Raw genomic sequence first — 20,935 nt, 5'->3', positions numbered from 1 at the left:
GTGTTTTAGGGAGAGAATCGACTCAGTTATATAATGTCATTAGTTTCATAATTTATAGCAGCTTTGCTAGACTTCCTGAAACTAATACAGAATAAATACTTTATTCATTCTTGGAATTAAAAACTTTATTGATCTTTTCAAACATTCACTTTGATCACACATCAATTCACTAAACCCTGAAAGATTCTGGTTCAATCTTTCCATGTACATAATATTCACTTCATCCACACAATCAATGTGTTAAACAGTACGTCAGCACTGTGGAGGAAAGCAAATCCTCAACATATTGATTATAATAATAATGATTACATAGTTCACTTTTCTACAAAGAGCAGGGAACAAAATACAATTATTAACAAATACTCCGCTATAATAAAGCAAAGAGTTCTACGTTGCATTTCACACAAATGAAAACCAGGATATATCAACGGACATTTAAATATAGTATCATATAGCCTATGATAAAGTTATTGATTTTTGGTGGGGCTGCAGTCTGTTGCTTTATTTTAAATTATTTCCAACCCTTTCTCAAACCTTAACTGAACAAGCTTTTAAATCTTTATTATTTTGGCTACTGTAAGACAGGCTATAAACATGATATGTGCCGTTCACTCTTGTTTGTACACCAAACTCAATTAAACAATGTGGCGGTTTAATGTTTCCTTGTTATCGGCAAGTGGTTCGGTTTGGCCATGGTTAGGCGTAGCAGGGCCTGGCGGAGAGCTACACTCTGCTGACTGAATGCACTTTTCTAGTTTATTTTAGTTTACAATTGAATTGAATGATAAGACATTTATGTTTAACATTTATTTTTGATATTCTGATTTGTAAAGCACTTTCTAAATAAAAGGGGAGTTCATATTTATCCCACTGCTTGTTGTAATAATTGATGAAAAGGTAGCCATGTGCAGTAATATAGAACATGGAGGATGCATTGAGATGCATCATGATGCATCGTGGAATCCAATCAAAGACCAGTAAATGGTAATCGAATGGAATCGTGAGGTCAGTGAAGATGCACAGCCCGTTAGCATGAGCAGTGATAGCCACCATGACTGAACAGACAGAGAGAAGAGACACTCAAACTGCAGCAACATCAAATCTAAGCCCCGCCCACACTGTTTGATTGACAGGTGATCTCCTGTAAGAGCAGTGCAGGAACACCACACATTGCTGCTTTAATAACTCTGTCTACTTGAGATTACACAACTCAGATGTGGCTCCATGAGGATAATGTCCAGCATAGAGAGGCTGAGTGAATGTGGTCTGGACTCTGTGGAGGAGAGTCATGGTTTCAGAGACGTTGTAGAAGGACAGAATACCTGCTCTGTGATCCAGGTACACTCCTACTCTGGAGGACTGAGGAACTGAGATGGGAGTTATGATACTGTTATGTGTGAAGTGACAACTATTGTCGTAATAATCTAATGTCCAAGACTTGTCATTGTATCCAAATGCACTTTCACCCCCTCTTCTGCTAATATCTTTATATGAGACTGCTATTAAAACCCCCCTCCGGCTCCACTCCACCTCCCAGTAACAACGTCCAGTCAGACCCTCTCTACTCAGGACCTGACAGTAAGTGAATCTGTCTGGGTGACTAGAATATGACTGTGCTTCACTCATGCGTGTTGCTTTTCTGTTCCCCTCAGATAATAACAGCCATGTGCTTGCTGTGTTTGGATCCAATGTGATCTGACGTGAATATTGTAAGAAGTCAGCTCTGGTCTTGGGCTCTGGTTGTGGCAGTAAAACATCCACTTGAGTCACTGCCAGTGAGATCTTAGGCCGTTCCTCTGTCAGAACGTCCTGTAGTTTATCTCTGACCTCTGACACAGCTGCAGTCACATCCTCAAAGTAGCGCAGAGGACGGGTATCGATCCTGGGTGAGTCTGTAGATTGACTGAGACGTGACAGCGAGGGGTAACTGTGGAGGAAGTGGATGTGATCCTCTGTGTGTGAGAGCTGCTCCAGCTCAACGTCTGTCCTCCTCAGCTCAGCAATCTCCTGTTTCAGCTTCTCCTGGAGTTCTTCGGCCCGACTCGCTTCCTCTTTCTGCTGGGATCTGATCTGCTCCTTCACTTCAGAGCTTCTCTTCTCAATGAGACGGACCAGCTCAGTGAAGATCTTCTCACTGTCCATCACTGCTTTATCAGCAGAGAGATTGATAGCCTTCACCTCCTGTTGAAGCACCTTCACGTCTTTCTCTCTGCCCTGGAGTGTTTGCTGGATTTGTTGCCGACTCACCCCGAGCTCTTTCTGCCTGTCGGTCCTTTCTGCTGCAGCTGAGACTGTGTCGTGTCCCTTATGTTCGTCCACGGAGCAGAGATAACAGATACACTGCTGATCAGTACGGCAGAACATCTTCATCACCTCGTCGTGACGAGAGCAGATGTTCTCCTGAAGCTTCACGGTGGCTTCCACCAGCCTGTGTTTCTTAAAGGTAGAGGATTCATAGTGAGGCTGGAGGTGCTGCTCACAGTAAGAGGCCAGACATACCAGACAGGACTTGAGGGCTTTCAGCTTTCTCCCAGTGCACAAATCACAGCCCACATCTCCAGGTCCAGCATAGCAGCGATCAGGAGGTGCAGCTTGGAATCCTGTCTTCCTCAGGTCCTCAACCAACTCTGCTAACATGGTGTTCTTCACCAGGACAGGCCTCGGTGTGAAGGTCTGTCTGCACTGGGGGCAGCTGTGGATTTTCTTCTGATCCTCTTCATCCCCGAAGCTTTTAATACAGCTCATACAGTAGTTGTGCCCACAGGGAATAGCCACCGGATCCTTCAGTAGATCCAGACAGATCGAACAGCAGAGCTTTTCCCCGAACAGCTGAATTCCTTGCTGCGCCATTTCACTTCTCAGTGACAGTGAGTCAGATAGTTTCACTTCCTCTGAACTGAAACAAGCTCTGCTCCAAACCAAACCTCTGTTGTTGTCTTCATGTTCATGTGCTGATCTGCAGTGAATGTGCTGGTCAGCTCTTGCACTTCACAGCATGTTTACACCTATCTATAAACTGGCAGATCTGTGAAAGGGGAGGAACAGGAAATATGTGAAGAGAATAGAACTGGCTGTGTTTGAGGGAGGGGTTATCAGGCTTTGCTTTATTCCAGGAAGAGGAGCGTTAAAGAGGCAGTGTGTGTTTAAATACAAACTTACAATCAATCTCTCTCCCCCCTTATCCCCCTCACTTTAAGTGCAACATTTCAAAATAAAGTTCCAAAGCCTTGTGGAAATTAACTATTTAGGCTGACTGGCTCGCTCTCTCTCTCTCTCTCTCTCTCTCTCTCTCTCTCTCTGTCTCTCTCTCTCTATCTCTCTCTCTCTCTCTCTCAGTGAGAGTGTCAGATAGTTTCACTGTCCCTCAACTGAAGAAGGGCGGATGCAGGTTATCAGGCTTTGCTTTGTTCCAGGAAGAGGAGTGCTTTTAAAGGAACAGTGTGTGTTTAACCCTGGTTTATAACATGAAGTGAAGATTATGACAAAGAGATAAAGAATAGTTGAACTTTGGATCAATATCTCTCTCCTCTTATTCCCCCTAATTTTAAAATAAAGTTCCAAAACCTACCAAAAGTAAGTGGCTGGTAGAAAATTTAACAGTAAAACTATTCTCTCTCTCTCTCTCTCTCTCTCCTCTCTCTCTCTCTCTCTCTCTCTCTCTCTCTCTCTCTCTCTCTCTTTTTATTTTCATTTCAATGGCTTTATTGGCGTGAAAGTTGAAGGAACAATTTTGCCAAAGCAAAGTATAAAGTCCAAGGGTCCTTTATCTGTGTGTGTGTGTGTGTGTGTGTGTGTGTGTGTGTGTGTGTGTGTGTGTGTGTGTGTGTGTGTGTGTGTGTGTGTGTGTGTGTGTGTGTGTGTGTGTGTGTGCGTGCCTGCGTGTGTGTCTCTGTCTCTCTCTCTTCAGTGGCGTTTCAGCATTTACTGTAGTAACGTGGTTCTTTATGACATGACTTTATGACAGTTGAGGACATCAAGTTTATGTCCTCAACTGTTGCAGGCAAAAGCACTTGTACAGTATACATGTAAAATATGATTGTGAATCCTAATGGGGCTGCTAACTGTCTCATATCTGCTGTTTCTTTCCTTCTCTGATGCTGCACACACACACACACCAGACTGGATCAAACGCACCCCAATGAAAACGTTTCACACTGATGGCAGCAAACATGGAAAGCGTTCTGCACCGTAGCAAGCTTTGAACGTGGATGCTCTTTCCAACAAGAAGCAGACAAGACGGATGTGGAGATAAACAGGCTGTCTGTCTGTCTGTCTGTCTACTGTGGGAGAAGAACCTACAGGTTTACACTACATGTTTTTGCTGGACCCAGAACGGGCCGGCCTAGAAAAGCTTCGGGGGCTTATATTCACTAGGCACGTCTTTTTTTTACATGGAGCCTAATAATCAGATTATAATAGGTTTAAAAACCCAAACAGATTAAAAATGCTCCATATAAACACCTCCATCAGATTAAACAGGCCCAAAGCAAACCCCCTTGCAGAGGGGTAGTTTAAACCTTTTCAGAATCCCATCAAAATAAAGATGTTAGCTGTAAACCAGACCTGGGCATTTGGCATATCTGTGAAAGGGGAGGGAACAGGAAATATCTGGACAGAATGGAACTGGCTGTGTTTGAGACCAGGGAGGCGGAGTTATCAGGCTTTGCTTCGTTCCAGGAAGAGGAATGGTTTATATATATATATATATATATATATATATATATACACACACACACACACACACACACACACACACACACACACACACACACACACACACACACACACACACACACACACACACACATCAAAAAGCAATCAAGTTAGGAGACAGACATGAAGACTGCACTTTGTTGTGTTTTAGGGAGAGAATCGATTCAGTTATAATGTCATTAGTTTCATAATTTATAGCAGGTTTGCTAGACTTCCTGAAACTAATACAGAATAAATACTTTATTCATTCTTGGAATTAAAAACTTTATTGATCTTTTCAAACATTCACTTTGATCACACATCAATTCACTAAAACCTGAAAGATTCTGGTTCAATCTTTCCAGGTACATAATATTCACTTCATCCACACAATCAATCTGTTAACCAGTACGTCAGCACTGTGGAGGAAAACAAATCCTCACCATATTGATTATAATAATAATGATTACATAGTTCACTTTTCTACAAAGAGCAGGGAACAAAATACAATTATTAACAACTACTCAGCTATAATAAAGCAAAGAGTTCTACGTTGCATTTCGCACAGTCCAGTAAAAATGTCACTTGACCTCACACTAATTGCAACAAAACCAAACTCAACTAATTTTGTATCCTCAATATGTCCTCAATGAAGCAAAAAAAGTGTTAAGGAAATGTATGAAGGGAAAATTTTGAAAATTACCTATATGATGCTACCAAAAACGTTTTTTTATTTATTTTTTAACATTTATTTTTATTTTTATTTTTATTTTTTTTATTTTCTCCTTGAAGCAAAAAACACATACAGGATATAAGTGATGAGATTTATGGCACATTAAAAAAAAAAAAAAAAAAGGCTTCCATAGGCTTCCATAGGCTACCATCATATTTAAGTCATTTTCAAAACTTTCCCTTCATACATTTCCTTAACACTTTTTTTCCTTCATTGAGGACATATTGAGGATACAAAATCAGTTGAGTTTGGTTTTGTTGCAATTAGTGTGAGGTTGACCCACATATTTGCGTAAAATGCCTGGACTAAAATGAAAACCAGGATATATCAACGGACATTTAAATATAGTATCATATAGCCTACGATAAAGTTATTGATTTTTGGTGGGGCTGCAGTCTGTTGCTTTATTTTAAATTATTTCCAACCCTTTCTCAAACCTTAACTGAACAAGCTTTTAAATCTTTATTATTTTGGCTACTGTAAGACAGGCTATAAACATGATATGTGCCGTTCACTCTTGGTTGTACACCAAACTCAATTAAACAATGTGGCGGTTTAATGTTTCCTTGTTATCGGCAAGTGGTTCGGTTTGGCCATGGTTAGGCGTAGAGGGGCCTGGTGGAGAGCTACACTCTGCTGACTGAATGCACTTTTCTAGTTTATTTTAGTTTACAATTGAATTGAATGATAAGACATTTATGTTTAACATTTATTTTTGACATTCTGATTTGTAAAGCACTTTCTAAATAAAAGGGGAGTTCATATTTATCCCACTGCTTGTTGTAATAATTGATGAAAAGGTAGCCATGTGCAGTAATATAGAACATTGAGGATGCATTGAGATGCATCATGATGCATCGTGGAATCCAATCAAAGACCGGTAAATGGTAATCGAATGGAATCGTGAGGTCACTGAAGATGCACAGCCCGTTAGCATGAGCAGTCATAGTCATAGTGACTGAACAGACAGAGAGAAGAGACACTCAAACTGCAGCAACATCAAATCTAAGCCCCGCCCACACTGTTTGATTGACAGGTGATCTACTGTAAGAGCAGTGCAGGAACACCACACATTGCTGCTTTAATAACTCTGTCTAGTTCAGATTACACAACTCAGCAGCGTCTCCAACACTATAATTAAGAGAAAGTCCAGCATAGAGAGGCTGAGTAAATGTGGTCTGGACTCTGTGGAGGAGAGTCATGGTTTCAGAGACGTTGTAGAAGGACAGAATACCTGCTCTGTGATCCAGGTACACTCCTACTCTGGAGGAGGGAGGGACTGAGATGAAAGTTGTGATACTCTTATGTCTGAACTGATAAATATTGTTGCAATAATCTAATGACCAAGACTTGTCATTGTATCCAAATCCACTTCCCTCCCCTGTTCTGCTAATATCTTTATATGAGACTGCTATTGAAACAATCCACCCGCTCCACTCCACCTCCCAGTAACAACGTCCAGTCAGACCCTCTCTACTCAGGACCTGACCCCATGCAATGAATCTGTCTGGGTGACTAGAATATGACTGCTCTTTACTCATGCATGTTGCTTTTGTGTTCCCCTCAGATAATAACAGCAGTTTGTGTGCTGTGTTTGGATCCAGTGTGCTCTGACGTGAATATTGTAAGAAGCCAGCTCTGGTCTTGGGCTCTGGTTGTGGCAGTAAAACATCCACTTGAGTCACTGTCCATGAGATCTTAGGCCGTTCCTCTGTCAGAATGTCCTGTAGTTTATCTCTGACCTCTGACACAGCTGCAGTCACATCCTCAAAGTAGCGCAGAGGACGGGTATCGATCCTGGGTGAGTCTGTAGATTGACTGAGACGTGACAGCGAGGGGTAACTGTGGAGGAAGTGGATGTGATCCTCTGTGTGTGAGAGCTGCTCCAGCTCAGCGTCTTTCCTCCTCAGCTCAGCGATCTCCTGTTTCAGCTTCTCCTGAAGTTCTTCAGCCCGACTCTCTTCCTCTTTCTGCTGAGATCTGATCTGCTCCTTCACTTCAGAGCTTCTCTTCTCAATGAGACGGACCATCTCAGTGAAGATCTTCTCACTGTCCTCCACTGCTTTATCAGCAGAGAGATTGATAGCCTCCACCTCCTGCTGAAGCACCTTCACGTCTTTCTCTCTGCCCTGGAGTGTTTGCTGGATTTGTTGCCGACTCACCCCGAGCTCTTTCTGCCTGTTGGTCCTTTCTGTGGCAGCTGAGACTGCATCGTGGCCTTTATGTTCCTCCACGCAGAGATAACAGATACACTGCTGATCAGTACGGCAGAACATCTTCATCACCTCGTCGTGACGAGAGCAGATGTTCTCCTGAAGTTTCATGGTGGCTTCCACCAGCCTGTGTTTCTTAAAGGTAGAGGATTCATAGTGAGGCTGGAGGTGCTGCTCACAGTAAGAGGCCAGACACACCAGACAGGACTTGAGGGCTTTCAGCTTTCTCCCAGTGCAGAAATCACAGCCCACATCTCCTGGTCCAGCATAGCAGCGATCAGGAGGTGCAGCTTGGAATCCTGTCTTCCTCAGGTCCTCCACCAACTCTGCCAACATGGTGTTCTTCACCAGGACAGGCCTCGGTGTGAAGGTCTGTCTGCACTGGGGGCAGCTGTGGATTTTCTTCTGATCCTCTTCGTCCCAGAAGCTTTTAATACAGCTCATGCAGTAGTTGTGCCCACAGGGAATAGCCACCGGATCCTTCAATAGATCCAGACAGATTGAACAGCAGAGCTTTTCCCCGAACAGCTGAATTCCTTGCTGCGCCATTTCACTTCTCAGTGAGTGTGTCAGATAGTTTCACTGTCCCGCAACTGAAGAAGGAGGGAAGGTGCAGGTTATCAGGCTTTGCTTCGTTCCAGGAAGAGGAGTGCTTTTAAAGGAACAGTGTGTTTAGCCCTTGTTTATAACATGAAGTGAAGATTATGACAAAGAGATTAGGAATAGTTGAACTTTAGATCAATATCTCTCTCCTCTTATTCCCCCTCATTTTAAAATAAAGTTCCAAAACCTACCAAAAGTAAGTGGCTGGTAGAAAATTTAACAGTAAAACTATTCTCTCTCTCTCTCTCTCTCTCTCTCTCTCTCTCTCTCTCTCTCTCTCTCTCTCTCTCTCTCTCTCTTTTTTATTTTCATTTCAATGGCTTTATTGGCATGAAAGTTGAAGGAACAATTTTGCCAAAGCAAAGTATAAAGTCCAAGGGTCCTTTATCTGTCTGTGTGTGTGTGTGTGTGTGTGTGTGTGTGTGTGTGTGTGTGTGTGTGTGTGTGTGTGCGCGCGCGCACATGCGTGCCTGCGTGTGTGTCTCTGTCTCTCTCTCTTCAGTGACGTTTCAGCATTTACTGTAGTAACGTGGTTCTTTATGACATGACTTTATGACAGTTGAGGACATCAACTTTATGTCCTCAACTGTTGCAGGCAAAAGCACTTGTACAGTATACATGTAAAATATGATTGTGAATCCTAATGGGGCTGATAACTGTCTCATATCTGCTGTTTCTTTCCTTCTCTGATGCTGCACACACACACCAGACCAGCTGGATCAAACGCACCCCAATGAAAACGTTTCACACTGATGGAAGCAAACATGGAAAGCGTTCTGCACCGTAGCAAGCTTTGAACGTGGATGCTCTTTCCAACAAGAAGCAGACAAGACGGATGTGGAGATAAACAGGCCGTCTGTCTGTCTACTGTGGGAGAAGAACCTACAGGTTTACACTACAGGTTTTTGCTGGACCCAGAACGGGCCGGCCTAGAAAAGCCTCGGGGGCTTATATTCACTAGGCACGTTTTTTTTATGGAGCCTAATAATCAGATTATAATAGGTTTAAAAACCCAAACAGATTAAAAATGCTCCATATAAACACCTCCATCAGATTAAACAGGCCCAAAGCAAACCCCGTTGCAGAGGGGTAGTTTAAACCTTTTCAGAATCCGATCAAAATCAAAATGTTAGCATGTAAACCAGACCTGGGCATTTGTCATATCTGTGAAAGGGGAGGGAACAGGAAATATCTGGACAGAATGGAACTGGCTGTGTTTGAGACCAGGGAGGCGGAGTTATCAGGCTTTGCTTCGTTCCAGGAAGAGGAATGGTTTTAAAGCGGCAGTGTGTGTTTGTTTAGCCCTTGTTTATAACATGTCATGAAGCAAAGATTATGCGTGTATCAGTGCCATCATCAGCATTGTGACATCACTGACAATGTCATCAGTGATGTCATAAGTCACCGATGATGTCATCAGTGATGTCATAAGACACTGATGATTTAATCAGTGATGTCATAAGACTGATGGATCTAAACTTAAGGGGCACACACACACCCGCACACATGTAATCACATGTAGCGATGTCGCGCAGCAGGCGAGCCTAGAGATCGAGTGCGCAAGATGCCTAGTATATATATATATATATATATATATACACACACACATCAAAAAGCAATCAAGATGAATTAGGATACAGACATGAAGACTGCACTTTGTTGTGTTTTAGGGAGAGAATCGACTCAGTTATAATGTCATTAGTTTCATAATTTATAGCAGCTTTGCTAGACTTCCTGAAACTAATACAGAATAAATACTTTATTCATTCTTGGAATTAAAAACTTTATTGATCTTTTCAAACATTCACTTTGATCACACATCAATTCACTAAAACCTGAAAGATTCTGGTTCAATCTTTCCATGTACATAATATTCACTACATCCACACAATCAATCTGTTAAACAGTACGTCAGCACTGTGGAGGAAAGCAAATCCTCACCATATTGATTATAATAATAATGATTACATAGTTCACTTTTCTACAAAGAGCAGGGAACAAAATACAATTATTAACAACTACTCAGCTATAATAAAGCAAAGAGTTCTACGTTGCATTTCGCACAAATGAAAACCAGGATATGTCAACGGACATTTAAATATAGTATCATATAGCCTACGATAAAGTTATTGATTTTTGGTGGGGCTGCAGTCTGTTGCTTTATTTTAAATTATTTCCAACCCTTTCTCAAACCTTAACTGAGCAAGCTTTTAAATCTTTATTATTTTGGCTACTGTAAGACAGGCGATAAACATGATATGTGCCGTTCACTCTTGGTTGTACACCAAACTCAATTAAACAATGTGGCGGTTTAATGTTTCCGTGTTATCGGCAAGTGGTTCGGTTTGGCCATGGTTAGGCATAGCGGAGCCTGGCGGAGAGCTACACTCTGCTGACTGAATGCACTTTTCTAGTTTATTTTAGTTTACAATTGGATTGAATGATAAGACATTTATGTTTAACATTTATTTTTGACATTCTGATTTGTAAAGCACTTTCTAACTAAAAAGGGGAGTTCATATGTATCCCACTGCTTGTTGTAATAATTGATGAAAAGGTAGCCATGTGCAGTAATACAGAACATTGAGATGCATCGTGGAATCCAATCAAAGACCGGTAAATGGTAATCAAATGGAATCGTGAGGTCAGTGAAGATGCACAGCCCGTTAGCATGAGCAGTGATAGCCACCATGACTGAACAGACAGAGAGAATAGACACTCAAACTGCAGCAACATCAAATCTAAGCCCCGCCCACACTGTTTGATTGACAGGTGATCTCCTGTAAGAGCAGTGCAGAAACACCACACATTGCTGCTTTAATAACTCTGTCTAGTTCAGATTACACAACTCAGCAGTGTCTCCATCATAAAGATAAAGTCTAGCATAGAGAGGCTGAGTAAATGTGGTCTGGACTCTGTGGAGGAGAGTCATGGTTTCAGAGACGTTGTAGAAGGACAGAATACCTGCACTGTGATCCAGGTACACTCCTACTCTGGAGGACAGACGGCCTGGGATGGGAGTTTTGATACTGTTATGTACAAATTCATAAAGAGTGCCGCAATAATATAATGCCCAAGACTTGTCATTGTATCCAAAACTACTTACATTCCCTGTTCTGCTAATAGTCTTATAAGTAACAGCTATTGCAACTCCACCTCCACTCCACTCCACCTCCCAGTAACAACGGCCAGTCAGACCCTCTCTACTCAGGACCTGAGAGTGAGTGAATCTGTCTGGGTGACTAGAATATAACTGTGCTTTACTCATGTGTGTTGCTTTTCTGTTCCCCTCAGATAATAACAGCCATGTGTTTGCTGTGTTTGGATCCAGTGTGATCTGACGTGAATATTGTAAGAAGTCAGCTCTGGGCTTGGGCTCTGGTTGTGGCAGTAAAACATCCACTTCAGTCACTGTCAGTGAGATCTTAGGCTGTTCCTCTGTCAGAATGTCCTGTAGTTTATCTCTGACCTCTGACACAGCTGCAGTCACATCCTCAAAGTAACACAGAGGACGGGTATCGATCCTGGGTGAGTCTGTAGATTGACTGAGACGTGACAGCGAGGGGTAACTGTGGAGGAAGTGGATGTGATCCTCTGTGTGTGAGAGCTGCTCCAGCTCAACGTCTTTCCTCCTCAGCTCAGAGATGTCCTGCTTCAGCTTCTCCTGAAGTTCTTCAGCCCGACTCACTTCCTCTTTCTGCTGGGATCTGATCTGCTGCTTCACCTCAGAGCTTCTCTTCTCAATGAGACGGACCAGCTCAGTGAAGATCTTCTCACTGTCCTCCACTGCTTTATCAGCAGAGAGATTCATAGCCTCCACCTCCTGCTGAAGCACCTTCCCGTCTTTCTCTCTGTCCTGGAGTATTTGCTGGATTTGTTGCCGACTCACCCCGAGCTCTTTCTGCCTGTTGGTCCTTTCTGTGGCAGCTGAGACTGCATCGTGGCCTTTATGTTCCTCCACGCAGAGATAACAGATACACTGCTGATCAGTACGGCAGAACATCTTCATCACCTCGTCGTGACGAGAGCAGATGTTCTCCTGAAGCTTCACGGTGGCTTCCACCAGCCCGTGTTTCTTAAAGGTAGAGGATTCATAGTGAGGCTGGAGGTGCTGCTCACAGTAAGAGGCCAGACACACCAGACAGGACTTGAGGGCTTTCAGCTTTCTCCCAGTGCAGAAATCACAGCCCACATCTCCAGGTCCAGCATAGCAGCGATCAGGAGGTGCAGCTTGGAATCCTGTCTTCCTCAGGTCCTCCACCAACTCTGCCAACATGGTGTTCTTCACCAGGACAGGCCTCGGTGTGAAGGTCTGTCTGCACTGGGGGCAGCTGTGGATTTTCTTCTGATCCTCTTCGTCCCAGAAGCTTTTAATACAGCTCATGCAGTAGTTGTGCCCACAGGGAATAGCCACCGGATCCTTCAGTAGATCCAGACAGATCGAACAGCAGAGCTTTTCCCTGAACAGCTGAATTCCTTGCTGCGCCATTTCACTTCTCAGTGACAGTAAGTCAGATAGTTTCACTTCCTCTGAACTGAAACAAGCTGCGCTCTGCTCCAAACCAAACCTCTGTTGTTTTCTTCATGTTCATGTGCTGATCTGCAGTGAATGTGCTGGTCAGCTCTTGCACTTCACAGCATGTTTACACCTATCTATAAACTGGCAGATCTGTGAAAGGGGAGGAACAGGAAATATGTGGAGAGAATAGAACTGGCTGTGTTTGAGGGAGGGGTTATCAGGCTTTGCTTTATTCCAGGAAGAGGAGCGTTAAAGAGGCAGTGTGTGTTTAAATACAAACTTACAATCAATCTCTCTCCCCCCTTATCCCCCTCACTTTAAGTGCAACATTTCAAAATAAAGTTCCAAAGCCTTGTCGGAAATTAACTATTTAGGCTGGCTGGCTGGCGCTCTCTCTCTCTCTCTCTCTCTCTCTCTCTCTCTCTCTCTCTCTCTCTCTCTCAGTGAGAGTGTCAGATAGTTTCACTGTCCCTCAACTGAAGAAGGGGGGGGGTGCAGGTTATCAGGCTTTGCTTCATTCCAAGAAGAGGAGTGCTTTTAAAGGAACAGTGTGTTTATCCCTTGTTTATAACATGAAGTGAAGATTATGACAAAGAGATAAAGAATAGTTGAACTTTGGATCAATATCTCTCTCCTCTTATTCCCCCTCATTTTAAAATAAAGTTCCAAAACCTACCAAAAGTAAGTGGCTGGTAGAAGATTTAACAGTAAAACTATTCTCTCTCTCTCTTTTTTTTTAATTTTCATTTCAATGGCTTTATTGGCGTGAAAGTTGAAGGAACAATTTTGCCAAAGCAAAGTATAAAGTCCAAGGGTCCTTTATCTGTGTGTGTGTGTGTGTGTGTGTGTGTGTGTGTGTGTGTGTGTGTGTGTGTGTGTGTGTCTGTGTGTGTGTGTGTGTGTGTGTGTGCATGTGTGTGTGTGTGTGTGTGTGTGTGTGTGTGTGTGTGTGTGTGTGTGCGCACATGCGTGCCTGCGTGTGTGTCTCTGTCTCTCTCTCTTCAGTGACGTTTCAGCATTTACTGTAGTAACGTGGTTCTTTATGACATGACTTTATGACAGTTGAGGACATCAAGTTTATGTCCTCAACTGTTGCAGGCAAAAGCACTTGTACAGTATACATGTACAGTATACATGTAAAATATGATTGTGAATCCTAATGGGGCTGATAACTGTCTCATATCTGCTGTTTCTTTCCTTCTCTGATGTTGCACACACACACACACACACACACCAGACTGGATCAAACGCACCCCAATGAAAACGTTTCACACTGATGGAAGCAAACATGGAAAGTGTTCTGCACCGTAGCAAGCTTTGAACGTGGATGCTCTTTCCAACAAGAAGCAGACAAGACGGATGTGGAGATAAACAGGCCGTCTGTCTGTCTACTGTGGGAGAAGAACCTACAGGTTTACACTACATGTTTTTGCTGGACCCAGAACGGGCCGGCCTAGAAAAGCCTCGGGGGCTTATATTCACTAGGCACGTTTTTTTTACATGGAGCCTAATAATCAGATTATAATAGGTTTAAAACCCCAAACAGATTAAAAATGCTCCATATAAACACCTCCATCAGATTAAACAGGCCCAAAGCAAACCTCGTTGCAGAGGGGTAGTTTAAACCTTTTCAGAATCCCATCAAAATCAAAATGTTAGCATGTAAACCAGACCTGGGCATTTGTCATATCTGTGAAAGGGGAGGGAACAGGAAATATCTGGACAGAATGGAACTGGCTGTGTTTGAGACCAGGGAGGCGGAGTTATCAGGCTTTGCTTCATTCCAGGAAGAGGAATGGTTTTAAAGCGGCAGTGTGTGTTTGTTTAGCCCTTGTTTATAACATGTCATGAAGCAAAGATTATGTGTGTATCAGTGCCATCATCAGCATTGTGACATCACTGATAATGTCATCAGTGATGTCATAAGACACTGATGAGATCGAGTGCGCAAGATGCCTAGTATGTACCGGTATATACACACACACACATCAAAAAGCAATCAAGTTAGGAGACAGACATGAAGACTGCACTTTGTTGTGTTTTAGGGAGAGAATCGACTGTTATAATGTCATTAGTTTCATAATTTATAGCAGCTTTGCTAGACTTCCTGAACCTAATACAGAATTCATTCTTGGAATTAAAAACTTTATTGATCTTTTCAAACATTCACTTTGATCACACATCAATTCACTAAAACCTGAAAGATTCTGGTTCAATCTTTCCATGTACATAATATTCACTTCATCCACACAATCAATCTGTTAAACAGTACGTCAGCACTGTGGAGGAAAGCAAATCCTCACCATATTGATTATAATAATAATGATTACATAGTTCACTTTTCTACAAAGAGCAGGGAACAAAATACAATTATTAACAACTACTCAGCTATAATAAAGCAAAGAGTTCTATGTTGCATTTCGCACAAATGAAAACCAGGATATATCAACGGACATTTAAATATAGTATCATATAGCCTACGATAAAGTTATTGATTTTTGGTGGGGCTGCAGTCTGTTGCTTTATTTTAAATTATTTCCAACCCTTTCTCAAACCTTAACTGAACAAGCTTTTAAATCTTTATTATTTTGGCTACTGTAAGACAGGCTATAAACATGATATGTGCCGTTCACTCTTGGTTGTACACCAAACTCAATTAAACAATGTGGCGGTTTAATGTTTCCCTGTTATCGGCAAGTGGTTCGGTTTGGCCATGGTTAGGCGTAGCGGGGCCTGGCGGAGAGCTACACTCTGCTGACTGAATGCACTTTTCTAGTTTATTTTAGTTTACAATTGAATTGAATGATAAGACATTTATGTTTAACATTTATTTTTGACATTCTGATTTGTAACGCACTTTCTAAATAAAAGGGGAGTTCATATTTATCCCACTGCTTGTTGTAATAATTGATGAAAAGGTAGCCATGTGCAGTAATATAGAACATTGAGGATGCATTGAGATGCATCATGATGCATCGTGGAATCCAATCAAAGACCAGTAAATGATAATCAAATGGAATCGTGAGGTCAGTGAAGATGCACAGCCCGTTAGCATGAGCAGTGATAGCCACCATGACTGAACAGACAGAGAGAAGAGACACTCAAACTGCAGCAACATCAAATATAAGCCCCGCCCACACTGTTTGATTGACAGGTGATCTCCTGTAAGAGCATTGCAGGAACACCACACATTGCTGCTTTAATAACTCTGTCTAGTTCAGATCACACAACTCAGCAGTGTCTCCAACATGATGATGAAGCCAAAGTCCAGCATAGAGAGGCTGAGTAAATGTCGTCTGGACTCTGTGGAGGAGAGTCATGGTTTCAGAGACGTTGTAGAAGGACAGAATACCTGCTCTGTGATCCAGGTACACTCCTACTCTGGAGGACAGAGGAACTGAGATGAGAGTTGTGATACTCTTATGTATGAAGTAACTACTGCTGCCACACTGTAATGACCAAGACTTGTCATTGTGTCCTAATCTACTTTCACACCCTGTTCTGCTAATATCTTTATATGAGACTGCTATTGAAACTCCCCCGCTCCACTTCACCTCCCAGTAACAACATCCAGTCAGACCCTCTCTACTCAGGACCTGACGCCATGAAGTGAATCTGTCTGGGTGACTAGAATATAACTGTGCTCCAATCATGCGTGTTGCTTTTCTGTTCCCCTCAGATAATAACAGACATGTCTCTGCTGTGTTTGGATCCAGTGTGATCTGACGTGAATATTGTAAGAAGTCAGCTCTGGTCTTGGGCTCTGGTTGTGGCAGTAAAACATCCACTTGAGTCACTGTCAGTGAGATCTTAGGCCGTTCCTCTGTCAGAATGTCCTGTAGTTTATCTCTGACCTCTGACACAGCTGCAGTCACATCCTCAAAGTAGCGCAGAGGACGGGTATCGATCCTGGGTGAGTCTGTAGATTGACTGAGACGTGACAGCGAGGGGTAACTGTGGAGGAAGTGGATGTGATCCTCTGTGTGTGAGAGCTGCTCCAGCTCAGCGTCTTTCCTCCTCAGCTCAGCAATCTCCTGTTTCAGCTTCTCCTGGAGTTCTTCGGCCCGACTCGCTTCCTCTTTCTGCTGGGATCTGATCTGCTCCTTCACTTCAGAGCTTCTCTTCTCAATGAGACGGACCAGCTCAGTGAAGATCTTCTCACTGTCCATCACTGCTTTATCAGCAGAGAGATTCATAGCCTTCACCTCCTGTTGAAGCACCTTCACGTCTTTCTCTCTGCCCTGGAGTCTCTTCTGGATTTTCTGCCGATTCACCCCGAGCTCTTTCTGCCTCTCGGCCCTTTCTGCTGCAGCTGAGACTGTGTCGTGTCCCTTATGTTCGTCCACGGAGCAGAGATAACAGATACACTGCTGATCAGTACGGCAGAACATCTTCATCACCTCGTCGTGACGAGAGCAGATGTTCCCCTGAAGCTTCACGGTGGCTTCCACCAGCCTGTGTTTCTTAAAGCTAGAGGATTCATAGTGAGGCTGGAGGTGCTGCTCACAGTAAGAGGCCAGACACACCAGACAGGACTTGAGGGCTTTCAGCTTTCTCCCAGTGCAGACATCACAGGCCACATCTCCAGGTCCAGCATAGCAGTGATCAGGAGGAGCAGCTTGGAATCCTGTCTTCCTCAGGTCCTCCACCAACTCTGCCAACATGGTGTTCTTCACCAGGACAGGCCTCGGTGTGAAGGTCTGTCTGCACTGGGGGCAGCTGTGGATTTTCTTCTGATCCTCTTCGTGCCAGAAGCTTTTAATACAGCTCATACAGTAGCTGTGCCCACAGGGAATAACCACCGGATCCTTCAGTAGATCCAGACAGATCGAACAGCAGAGCTTTTCCCCGAACAGCTGAATTCCTTGCTGCGCCATTTCACTTCTCAGCGACAGTGAGAGTGTCAGATAGTTTCACTTCCTCTGAACTGAAACAAGCTGCGCTCTGCTCCAAACCAAACCTCTGTTGTTTTCTTCATGTTCATGTGCTGATCTGCAGTGAATGTGCTGGTCAGCTCTTGCACTTCACAGCATGTTTACACCTATCTATAAACTGGCAGATCTGTGAAAGGGGCGGAACAGGAAATATGTGGAGAGAATAGAACTGGCTGTGTTTGAGGGAGGGGTTATCAGGCTTTGCTTTAGTCCAGGAAGAGGAGCGTTAAAGAGGCAGTGTGTGTTTAAATACAAACTTACAATCAATCTCTCTCCCCCCTTATCCCCCTCACTTTAAGGGCAACATTTCAAAATAAAGTTCCAAAGCCTTGTGGAAATTAACTATTTAGGCTGGCGCTCTCTCTCTCCCTCTCTCTCTCTCTCCTCTCTCTCTCTCTCTCTCTCTCTCTCTCTCTCTCTCTCTCTCTCTCTCTCTCTCTCTCTCTCTCTCTCTCTCTCTCTCTCTCTCTCTCTCTCTCTCTCTCAGTGAGTGTGTCAGATAGTTTCACTGTCCCTCAACTGAAGAAGGAGGGAGGGTGCAGGTTATCAGGCTTTGCTTCGTTCCAGGAAGAGGAGTGCTTTTAAAGAGACAGTGTGTTTTATCCCTTGTTTATAACATGAAGTGAAGATTATGACAAAGAGATAAAGAATAGTTGAACTTTGGATCAATATCTCTCTCCTCTTATTCCCCCTCATTTTAAAATAAAGTTCCAAAACCTACCAAAAGTAAGTGGCTGGTAGAACATTTTACAGTAAAACTATTCTCTCTCTCTCTTTTTTATTTTCATTTCAATGAACAATTTTGCCAAAGCAAAGTATAAAGTCCAAGGGTCCTTTATCTGTGTGTGTGTGTGTGTGTGTGTGTGTGTGTGTGTGTGTGTGTGTGTGTGTGTGTGTGTGTGTGTGCGCGCGCACATGCGTCCCTGCGTGTGTGTCTCTGTCTCTCTCTCTCTTCAGACGTTTCAGCATTTACTGTAGTAACGTGGTTCTTTATGACATGACTTTATGACAGTTGAGGACATCAAGTTTATGTCCTCAACTGTTGCAGGCAAAAGCACTTGTACAGTATACATGTAAAATATGATTGTGAATTCTCATGGGGCTGCTAACTGTCTCATATCTGCTGTTTCTTTCCTTCTCTGATGCTGCACACACTAACTAATACAGAATAAATACTTTATTCATTCTTGGAATTAAAAACTTTATTGATCTTTTCAAACATTCACTTTGATCACACATCAATTCACTAAAACCTGAAAGATTCTGGTTCAATCTTTCCATGTACATAATATTCACTTCATCCACACAATCAATGTGTTAAACAGTACGTCAGCACTGTGGAGGAAAGCAAATCCTCACCATATTGATTATAATAATAATGATTACATAGTTCACTTTTCTACAAAGAGCAGGGAACAAAATACAATTATTAAAGGTTAAACATACGTAAGAAGGCTATCAGAAAATACGGGCAAAGCTCGATCTTCTTGTCATAACCTTTGAAGTGTTTGTTAAAAAAGAAAAGAAAAAAGTAACAAACAGCTGGAGTAACGCCCACATGCACTACAAATTATTAACCAAGAGACTTATTCCAAATTACATTCCAGTTATGTGATCATTAAAACTATGCTGCTTGATGACATGTTTTTAAAGGAATTTACTCAAAAGAAGGGTACTCGATAACATACATTCATCTATGATTAATCTACTTTGCAGCAAAGAATGCTACAGATGTGCACTGTAGTTTTCTTAATAAGGGGCAGTGCATGTCAAAGCATAATACAAAACAATGAAAAAGCACCCCCACGATAAGTTGTCCTCTCTAGAACTTACAACTTTGGGTTGTAAGTATGCAACAATGTCCTTGGTGGCCATGGTGAGATATCTAACTTGCAAATGATCAGTTGAAAGGCAAAGATTGGCCAGATGTCTAAGCTCCAAATACAGTGTATAGAGCATTTAGTCCTACAGACATCATTTAACACAACTTGGAAGTAGATGTAGAAGACAATGTTAATACCACTATCGAGCTCAACAGTCACATGATGTTCTGTGACATCTCCTGGTCCAGAAGAGAATTACCCATTTATTTTCTCCACAGACATTTAGAAAAATCCTTACATAACCAGTTTTAAGACTGGAACCAAGCCAACCAGCGACGTACTCAACTGTGAGTGACCATAAAACATTTCACTTGGAGCAAAAACAACAAATTAAATCCGCCCCCCCGTCTACATACTTTACACTGACGCACAATTGCATGACTCACTGTTTGGATGAGCAAACTGTTTATATAAATGGAGACTTGACTTGTACTTAACCCATTGATCCCTGACGCAGCATTTGTGTGTGTATTCCTTTAAGACCGCGAACCGCGTTAACGCGGTTTGTGGTCTTAAAGGGATACGCACGCAAATGCTGCATCAGGTATCAATGGGTTAATAAAGTTGCGACAGAGTATCAACTGCTTGTCATGTACAGTGTAGGCGCTTTGCACTATACATTATGTGAAATCCTGTTGCATGGCCCAACTGTGTGTTACTGGACTGTCACTCATGTAGGTATTCAATTAACTAAACCATTGGTTCCCAAACTGTCATCCGTGGACCACTGGTGGTCCGCGGGGCTCCGCCTGGTGGTCCGCCAGAGAATTGCAAAAAAACAAAAACAAGAAAAAACATTTTTTGTTTTTACAGAAAACAGTTTTTACATACACATCAACCCTGAGGAGTAGCCGGATTGGGCTGATTTTCAGAAATATCGTGATATTTGGGAAATATCCCAATTTTTAACATTTAATTTCAGAGGCTGCAGCAGGCTCAGTTTTAAAGCCAGAGTGAAGTTTCTGGTATCATATGAAACTAGAAGACCTAAGGAATCGATTTGTACCTACCATGTCAGCTTGTCAGGAAGGAAGGTAGCTAAATAACACTCCAAAGTTAAGCTAAATTTTGGCGAGGGAAAAAAAAACATTTTCAAAGGGGTCCTCTTTTTCACAGCCTAATGTTGGCAGGTGTGTGTGTGTGTGTGTGTGTGTGTGTGTGTGTGTGTGTGTGTGTGTGTGTGTGTGTGTGTGTCTGAGAGTGAGTGTCCGTGTGTGTCCGTTTTGAACCAGCTAGTAGCCTTATATTGTCATTTAGCCTTTCTGCTGCTACATTGTATTGCATGGTTGAATCAGCAAATTGTATTTTATTGTGGGGTGGGCGGGGGCTTTGTATACACAGTGGAAGTGGTCCCTGGG

The 20,935-nt window shown here is 42.7% G+C and overlaps 2 protein-coding genes across 2 annotated transcripts; both read right to left on the bottom strand.

The window, feature by feature from the left end:
• Positions 1-222: 222 nt before the first annotated feature.
• Positions 223-8,187, bottom strand: LOC310795228 (uncharacterized protein; the record flags this gene model as incomplete). The annotated part of the gene is made up of 3 exons (XM_083657291.1): positions 223-2,883; positions 4,564-4,580; positions 6,534-8,187. The coding sequence occupies 3 exons, from the start codon at positions 8,185-8,187 to the stop codon at positions 1,192-1,194; spliced, it is 3,363 nt and encodes a 1,120-aa protein (XP_083513417.1). The 3' UTR covers positions 223-1,191.
• Positions 8,188-10,169: 1,982 nt separating this feature from the next.
• Positions 10,170-17,667, bottom strand: LOC310795227 (uncharacterized protein). Its single transcript, XM_083657290.1, has 2 exons — positions 15,985-17,667; positions 10,170-12,721 (listed from the first exon to the last, which is right to left on the bottom strand). The coding sequence occupies exons 1-2, from the start codon at positions 17,635-17,637 to the stop codon at positions 11,072-11,074; spliced, it is 3,303 nt and encodes a 1,100-aa protein (XP_083513416.1). The 5' UTR covers positions 17,638-17,667; the 3' UTR covers positions 10,170-11,071.
• Positions 17,668-20,935: the final 3,268 nt, after the last annotated feature.

The sequence above is a fragment of the Poromitra crassiceps genome, assembly GCF_964638095.1.
Source record: "Poromitra crassiceps genome assembly, chromosome: 21".
Classification (NCBI taxonomy): Eukaryota; Metazoa; Chordata; class Actinopteri; order Beryciformes; family Melamphaidae; genus Poromitra; species Poromitra crassiceps.
The sequence above is the reverse complement of the archived record's forward strand: the minus strand, read 5'-3'. Positions and strand labels throughout refer to the sequence as shown.

Bases quoted from the DNA above. Each gene is read 5' to 3' on its own strand.
- LOC310795227 (XM_083657290.1), bottom strand. From the start codon at position 17,637: ATGGCGCAGCAAGGAATTCAGCTGTTCGGGGAAAAGCTCTGCTGTTCG. The intron at 12,722-15,984 runs GATCTGAACTAG...GAAATGGCGCAG, and splicing joins GAGACACTGCTGAGTTGTGT to CAAGGAATTCAGCTGTTCAG.